Source organism: Galeopterus variegatus, unplaced genomic scaffold (genome assembly GCF_000696425.1).
Source record: "Galeopterus variegatus unplaced genomic scaffold, G_variegatus-3.0.2 Scaffold18400, whole genome shotgun sequence".
Taxonomy (NCBI): Eukaryota; Metazoa; Chordata; class Mammalia; order Dermoptera; family Cynocephalidae; genus Galeopterus; species Galeopterus variegatus.
In genome coordinates, this window is record NW_007744511.1 from 4,803 (window position 1) to 13,739 (window position 8,937).

Below are 8,937 nucleotides of genomic sequence, written 5' to 3' on the forward strand. Positions count from 1 at the left end.
GAAGGAAGGAGACACTAATAAAAGAACTAAAGGCTTTATGAAATGAGAGGGGATGACCGGACACAGAGCATATGTGAAGTGTTGAGTTTTGGTAAGAGAGATCCTTCCATTCTAACTAGAGAGAAAGGTTGGGTGATGAAGTAGGTAGCTTTATAGATGGTGGCATAATAAGTTCCACTTGATGGTTTCTCAACTATGAGGCAAAGTCTTTAGCAACATGAAAAGAGAATATTAAATGGTCATCTCAGAGCAGTAATAGGAAAATTATAGTGGTTGCCTATTTCTCAACTCCTAAGGCTCCCTAATTGTTTAACACTTCTGAGATTTCGATTTAATTGTCATTATTCTTTTCTGGCAAATTCCTACTTATTCTTCAGACCCATCTGGCCCACCACCTCCTGTGCCACCACATCTGGTACCCATCTCACCTCCATTACCATAATGCACTGAAGTTTGTTTGTTTCCCTGCCAAGACTGGTAAGGTTCTTGAAAAGCTTGGTCTGTGTCCCTAGTGTCAGGTTCCATGCAGAACGTTTAAGTAAAGATTTTCAATAAATGTTTAACATAAACTCTAATGAAACTTTGTGGAATTTACAACTAGGAGAATTTATTAGAGGGATATGGAAGTGCCAAGGATTAACCAATCCCTAGAATAAAGTAGCTCATAGGATATCTCTACCTGTTTAAAAAGACAATACTTTGGCTCTACTTGTTGCTGTCAATGCAGAGTGCTCCTGCACCATTGTAATATGGACACACCACCACACTGGCTTTCATTTTAGTCCTTTCATTTTATTCAAATGCGAAAACATATGTTCCAAGATACAAATTGTAGTTATACAGTTGTGTTTGATTTAAAAATGTCAATTATGCTTTGTTAACAACTTCCAAAACCAAATGCAAGTTATAACTAAAGTGTTTCCCAGTCCATTGCTGGAAAATAACCTTTATCATTTTAGAAGCTATTCCAATTTCCACTCTACAAAAAGGAAAATGATACAAATAGAAGAAGGTTAATGAACAAAGTTATAATATGAAAGACTTCCTGGAGAGAACTTGAACCATTACTAAGGAGACTAAGAAGGATACCTGTTTCTATTCCATACTATAGCAACCAGGCTTACACACTCCGCAGAACTGCATTTCTGGTCCTATCTGAGGCATAAACATGTACCTCACATCCCTTTTATTACATCATAGGAAGTCCAACTCTTCATCAATAGGATTTAGAATTTGTTAATAGTTTAAGGTTCTCTTCCTAAGAGAAAGTGGGTAAAAGGAAAACTCAAGAGTCTATAAACCAAAAAATGAAAACAATATTTAAATGTACTTTGATTTAAACAATTTCAAATGAGATTGAACTGAGAAATATAGAAACTTGTATCACTTTAGAAGGAAAAAAGCTTAAAAGGTACCTGGATATTTCAATATTTATGGTATCAAATGATACAATTTTCGAGTCCAAAAATTTCCCCCCACTATTTTTTTGCTATATAATAAAGGCTAATAACTTATATATTAGTATGAACACATTCACTTTGGCTGATAGCAAAACAGATTTTTTTTTAACATTCTATGTTGCCAAAGAATTAGACAAATGTCCGGCATCAAAAATCAAAACAAAAAAACTAGCTCAGTACTTTAAGTGCACAATATTGGAATATTTTATTTAGGTCAGCACATGTTTGTTACTATGACTAATACTGCATGCTATTTATAGAATTAGATGTATAGTCTTTTTCTGAAGACTTAAGCCAGACTTCAGTTCCCACCTACTCACCCATGGTACTAAAATGGATCAAAGATGGCAAATAAATCAGACAAGTCAGCAAGAGAATGGCCTTTTTTATAGTACCAATTAGTGTCATGCATTAGCAGATAAGACTAAGAATACAGCTAAACAAATCATCAAAATATGGTTCTTCAGCTTGTTTTTCCACAAAAATTTTAATTATTTGGAAACTACCTGGTCTAATTTTTAAGATGAATAAAATTCTTTTATTTTCAGGAAATGTGGGTAAAAAAAGGTAACACTAAAGAATGGTATGCCAATATTCAATTTTAAAGAATTTATTTTCCCATTTGTAGAGTAACATTACTGTAAAATCCACAGTTACTGCAACATACCTAAATTGCTTAAAAGAACTCCTAAGAATTTTCTTGAAGCATATTTTTTAAAAACTGAACCAAAATAATGTACATTTTATCCCTAAACATTGTGTCATTAAAGTCCGCATAATGTCCTCTGTATAAATCAGTGATGTTACAATAATCTACACGATCTGATTTTTATCCTAAAGACTTCTGACCATGTATGATATCCAAGATAGATCCAATACCTTTAATGTCAGACTGTAGAGACATTTACAATCCTAAACAAAAGAAGGAAAAGTTTTATATACAGGACAGGAATCTGACAGTTTAGCTGTTTGCAGCATCTGCTTGGCGAGGCCATCCTTCTTCTTCAACTCCAGAATCATACTCCTCTTCAGAAGATTCTTTTGTTGGAGCCCTATTACAAAAAGCCATATTGGTTTGTTTGTTAAATGAAAACTGGAAGTAAACATGACTCAAAATAGTAATTTAATCCCCCTAGCTAAAAAAAAGCCACAAAAATAGAAAATACTAACAGCACTTTTAATTAAGATTGCTAAGCAGTGAAAGATGGGAAACAGACTACACAACCAAGAGTTGCAAGTAAATTTCCCAACATTTTCCCTAACAACTTTATTAATAAAATAAATGAACAATAAGGCTTCAATAGTGAAGGCTTACAAAATCTTTTTCTCCAGGAAACAAAATAGAATCTGTTATTTCAACTCAAATACTTGACATTTAGCAAATATATATGGTAAAAAAGCTGACTACTTCTGACTAAATGTGACTTGACTCAACTAAGTCAAAATTATGATTCAGACCACCACAATTCCTTTTAAAGTCACACATCAATGTCAAACAATGAAAATAAAAGATTGTGTTTCACTGAATAACTAAGATTGTTCAAAACCAATCAACTGCCTCCAAAGTTATGTTGGAAGATAACCAAACATAAAACATAACATACCTTGTTGACTGAGTTAAACAGAAATGTAACTTTTGAGTAGGTAATATTAGTGTCAATCACTATAAAATAAGTATTTATTGAAATAAATCAGGGGTCAGTAAACTACTACATGCAAGCCAAATCCAACCCACTGCTTGCTTTTGTAAATAAAGATTTACTGGAAAACAGACATGTTCATTGTGTATGGCTGCTTTTGTCCTATGAGGGCTGTGCTGAGTAGCTGCAATATAGACTATATGGCTCTAACGTATTTATCTAGCCCTTTATGAGAAAGTTTGCTACCCTGGGAATATATACACAAAGCAGTGAAAGATGTGTCAAATTTGTCAATTGATATATACTACTGAGAGAAAAAATTATGACAACAAAGTCTTGATCTTATAAAAGACATGAAAAAAGTCATTCATAAATTAGAGAATTAGGGGGCTGGCCCGTGGCTCACTCGGGAGAGTGTGGTGTTGATAACACCAAGGCCATAGGTTCGGATCCCATATAGGGATGGCCGGTTGGCTCACTGGCTGAGCGTGATGCTGACAACACCAAGCCAAGGGTTAAGATTCCCCTTACTGGGCCGGCCCGGTGGCGCACTACCGCCCGAGGGTTCAGATCCCACATACAGACCGGTTCCTGCTCACTGGCTGAGCGAGGCGCGGGAGCAACACCGAGGGTTGCAATCCCATTGCCGGTCCCCGGTCCGGTACGGGGGCAACACTGAGGGTTGCGATCCGTTGCCGGACACGGAAAAAGACAAAAGACAAAAAAAAAAAAAAGATTCCCCTTACTGGTCATCTTTTAAAAAAAATAAAAATAAAAAGTAAATAAATTAGAGAATTAGCAGCAAAGTTCATTTTATCTCTTCATTTGGATTATTTTTATGTTTCTTTTGATACTTTTTTCTTAGAGGGAAAATGTGGAGGACAATTTTAAAGGTCAATTTTCAAAAAAAATTTTTTTTCAAAGACTCTAAAACACTATTATTTTATGAACCCAAATTAGATTATTCTACAGAAAATTTATGAGATTAGGGGATTAGCTCAATTGGTTAGAGCATGGTGCTGGTAACACCAAGGTCCAGGGTTTGATCCCTGTATTGGCCAGCTGCCAAAAAAAAAAAAGAAAATTTATGAGATTACTGCTTCTCTTCTAAATATAAGGATTTTTATGCAATTTTTAAATGACAGACCAATAAACCATAGCAATAAGGAGATGATCTTAAATTTTAGATCTGTTCTGGCTTGAAAATACACTTTACCGGATATATCCTGGTTCCTTTTTTCCTTCTACTACTTCTTTGTCAACCTCCACACATATAATATCAGAATTAGGGACTTCAAACATTGGTTCTAGTAACAGTTTTTCCTAAAGAAATAAAAAGGAATGAATTACATGGAAAACAGATTACATACAAAATACTTTTATTCTATAGGATACCAACTGACTCCATTCACTCAAGAAATATTACTAAATCTCTATTATACACTAGGAACTGAATGCTGAAGTCAATGTAAAAGCTTTCACATATTCTTTCTTTATTTTTTTTTGTGACCGGTAAGGGGATCGTAACCCTTGGCTTGGTGTTGCCCGCACCGCGCTCAGCCAGTGAGCGAACCGGCCATCCCTATATAAGATCCAAACCTGTTGCCTAGGCGCTCCCAGCGCTGCACTCTCCCGAGTGAGCCACGAGGTCGGCCCCACATATTCCTTATATTAAACCAGCTTTTAACTAAATTCAGAGAAATCATTCTTTAAAGCAAAACTACTTGTGGTTCTGCCTATTTAGGTCAACACACACATACCAAAAGACTGTACTTTCAGACTCAGATGTTACTCAGAAGCATTTCTGGCTTATTCTATGACTGAGGAGGTTAACTCATAAATCCTTACTTTGAAAATGGTTTAATCCTAAATTGCCTGTACCAAGATCTTCAGTTTCAAACTATTAATTCAAATGAGCACTTATCTCAAGTGCTGCAGATCTTAAGTTGTTAACTACAGAAAATTAGCTTTGCCTACAGGTAGGGGCTGGATTATATTCTGTCTAAGGAAAATATTACTTAAGTACATCAGATTTCCTAAAAAAAATGTCAACTATATCATCTACTCTTCTACTTTGCATGTTTATAAATCTGTCCTTAATCAGTAACACCTTAAATCCAGGCCCTCATCAGAGAGTATAATCTCAAACTGTGTGATGGATGTGTAGTTCCAATTAAGAGTCCTACTGAGTAAGAGAAGTGACAGCTGTGAAATCCTTAAAAGAGACCAGGAACATGTGCTTGCTTTGGGAGAATGTAGGGAAACAGTAACCCACTGTACAGCCAGACATGGCAGACAGAAGAGAGAACTCTAAGGGAGAGAGTGGGTAGTAGCAAGAAAATAGCCTGGGTCCCTAGGATCTGTGACAAAATAAAAAATAGTGAGTTCATACCATGCTGAATTGGTAAAATGTCATGGCATCTGCAACTTACAAACAAAGAATGGGGATTTTAACAGGTCTGATAAAGGGCTCTGGGGCTTAATCAAAGGCCCATATAGAATTTCCTGAAATTCTCCTTCCCATGATCCTGATTTTCTCTATTTTCTTAATCATATTATGTGTGTGTCCTTCATTGCAAACCACTTAAAGTTCCCTTTTGGAAAAAAGCAAAATATAATCTACTGTGACAAAAAGAAAAAAAATCACAAAAAATATACAATCTTACGCCAATACTCTAGATGTATTTTCAAAACAAAACAGGGAAGCTTAATACTCTCAAAACTCAGACCAAGAAATAATGTAATTTTTGTAGAATAACGCCAACTTACCATTATGGATCGAAGGCCTCGTGCACCTGTTTTTCGTTCTAGTGCCAATCTGGCTATTGCTTTCAAAGCATCCTCAGTAACAGTCAGTTCACACTACGAATACATCAAAAATAAATGAGAACTTAAATAATTCTTGAAGATATTTTCTTAATATAACCATACAGCATTTGATCTATTAACTATTTATTACTACAGGGCTGGCTAGTTAGCTCAGTTGGTTAGAGCACAGCCTTATAATACGAAGGTCAAGGGTTTGGTTCCCCATATTGGACAGCCGCAAAAATAAAAAAGAACTATTTATTACTACCTACCACCATTCCTAGTCTTAGAATCACAGAATTTTAGAACTGAGAGGAACCAATGCCCTGACTTTACAGAGAAGGAAGTAAGTTCCAAAGGGTTAAGTAAACTGATTCAGTGGTAACTCAGAAACACAGGCAGGGTCAGAATCTATATGTCTTGACTGATCCTATCCCCTTTCAGACTAAAGTATCACTTAGACTTTTCCTCCTAGAAAACCTTCATTGGATCCCTATAACTACATTTTAAACTATATATATATTTTTTAAAAAGATGACCGGTAAGGGGATCTTAACCCTTGACTTGGTGTTGTCAGCACCACACTCAGCCAGTGAGTGAACCGGCCATCCCTATATGGGATCCGAACCCGTGGCCTTGGTGTTATCAGCACCGCACTCAACCGAGTGAGCCACAGGCTAGCCCTAAACTATATTTTAAAGAGTGTTACTGAACCCTCTCATCCTGTACAACAAAGATAAAACTTCAGACAAGTCTAAGTTACCACAAATTTCAAAACAGAGTTCAAATATTGAGAATATACCAAAAAAAAAAAAAAAATCAAAATACTTTCAAACAACATACTTCATAAAAGTTACTAAATAGCTTTTGGTTATTAATTTCTACCTCCAGAAAATGTAAAGATGTAAAGTTTAAATGAGGTGATTATTTCTCATGGTGTTTTTGAATGCTGCCTTCAAGAAGCACTTGGTTCTATCAATTAACCTATGACAGTATCAGTATTATGAATCGCAAGTTTGTTCTTAGTCCTTGAAGAGACTTCCTACATTAACATAAACTTCCTAGGGCTTTTTTCAACATTTATTGAACCCCCACGTGTTTACATATTAGAGACTGAATGATGAATTAGATATCAAGCAACTTATAATCTATTGAGTAGTGACAGGTTAACAAACTAGCATTTACAGCCCAGTGTATGCACATGGTGCTAAGAGAGCACCAAAGTAGGGGCATCTAAATAAGACTAGGGGACCACTGAATGATTTTAACCTGGGGAGTAAAAGAATTAGTCTTATGTTTATTCATTCAATAAATATTTATTAAGAACTTAATATCTATTAGCTTGGCACTGTGTTCAATAGTTTAAAAATGATCCATTCTGGGCCAGCCCGGTGGCGCACTGCTACAGTGCGCCGCTTGGGAGTGTGCTGGCGCTCCCGCCGAGGGTTCGGATCCCACATACAGACCGGCTGCTCACTGGCTGAGCGAGGTGCAGGGGCAACACCGAGGGTTGCGATCCCGTTGCCAGTCCCGGTCCGGTATGGGCGCAACACTGAGGGTTGCGATCCGTTGCCGGTCACGAAAAAAGACAAAAAAAAATAATAATAATAAAAAAAAATAAAAATAAAAATGATCCATTCTGGAAGTAAAGTAGAAGATAATGATATTTTGGTGGCTGTGGTCAGAGACACACTTGAGACAGGGAGACCAATTAGGAATCAAATGTATGGGTCAGGGTGAAGAATGATAAAGGTGCTTGACTTGAGGCAGTGGCAGTGGCAATGGAGAGAAGACTGATATTTAGAGACATTAAGTTCATAAAACCCAAAACATCTGCTGTCTGATTGGATGTGTGTGCTAGAGTGACCTCCAGGTGTTGGTTGCAGAGACGTAGATGTGGGAGCTAATAAAACTTTACTTACAAAAGTGTATAAAAGTATACACAGTCTGTCACACGTAAGCATTTAGAATGTCAAGGTTGAAAGGACAATCCTGCCGTCTGGCGTGGAGGGGTTAGGGTAGACTGATGGCATCATTTCTCTCTATAAATACGTCCTTGGGCTTTATGTTAGTTACAATGATGATTTTAACTCAGAGGAAATAAAGCTTTTTTTTTTTCTTTTTTTAAAGCTAACTTCTAAATATCTAATGTGACGTAATGTTCTTTGATTCCTAGATCCACATTTAGTGAGGAATAGGCTCATAAACCCAAAGAGAATTCCTTTTTAATTTGTTGGGCTAATTTATATACAATTTCAGTAGCAAGAAAATCATAAATTAACTAAGAAATTAAAATCTAACCTTATCCATGCTGAATAAGGCCTGGTACTGAGGAATAACGGCATTACGTGGCTCAGTTAGAATTTGTACAAGTGTTTTCTCATCTAGGCTATGCAAAGGAACTACCACAGGCAACCGTCCCACAAACTCAGGAATCATGCCAAATTCAATGAGATCTCTGGCTTCCACGTGACGTAATAACCGATCTTTTTCTTCAATATCTTGGTGAGTATTTGATTCCCCACTTCTATTAGCAAGGTCTGCAGCAGCTGCAGCCCTTCTGCCTTTTCCCAGATTAGATGGTGTTCCAAATCCAAGATACTGCCAAAGAAAAGATGCATATTGTAAATAGCAGAATGAAGTTGCTCTATATTAAGTACTTTACATGCATATCTCATGTGATCTTTGCAACAACTCTACAAAGAAGGTTCTATTATCACTCACATTTTATAAAGGAAAAAAACAGGCTTATAGAGGTTAAGTATCTTGGCCAAGGTCTTGTAGCTATGAGTGGCAAAGCCAAGATTTGAACTCAGATCTGTTTAACGTTCACAACTGACAACCTAATCACCATGTAATAACTAATTCTCAAAGAATGAATTCTAATAAACGTAGACAGGTAAGAACTATAAAGGGAAGTCCCTTAGAACTCAAATAATGAAGTTGCAGAATTTATCAAAAACCTCTAGAGGTATGGTTTCTAAAAGATGTAACAACTATGAAAATGGAGATAGTAATTTTTTTGTAAC

At 36.3% G+C, this 8,937-nt stretch overlaps 1 protein-coding gene across 1 annotated transcript; it reads right to left on the bottom strand.

Annotated features, from left to right (window-relative positions):
• Nucleotides 1-771: 771 nt before the first annotated feature.
• On the bottom strand, nt 772-8,509 carry LOC103582893 (ATP-dependent Clp protease ATP-binding subunit clpX-like, mitochondrial; the record flags this gene model as incomplete). Its single annotated transcript, XM_008564361.1, has 4 exons — nt 772-2,512; nt 4,317-4,423; nt 5,870-5,962; nt 8,210-8,509. Coding segments are annotated over 4 exons (591 nt in total), but the record flags the coding sequence as incomplete, so codon positions are not given.
• Nucleotides 8,510-8,937: the final 428 nt, after the last annotated feature.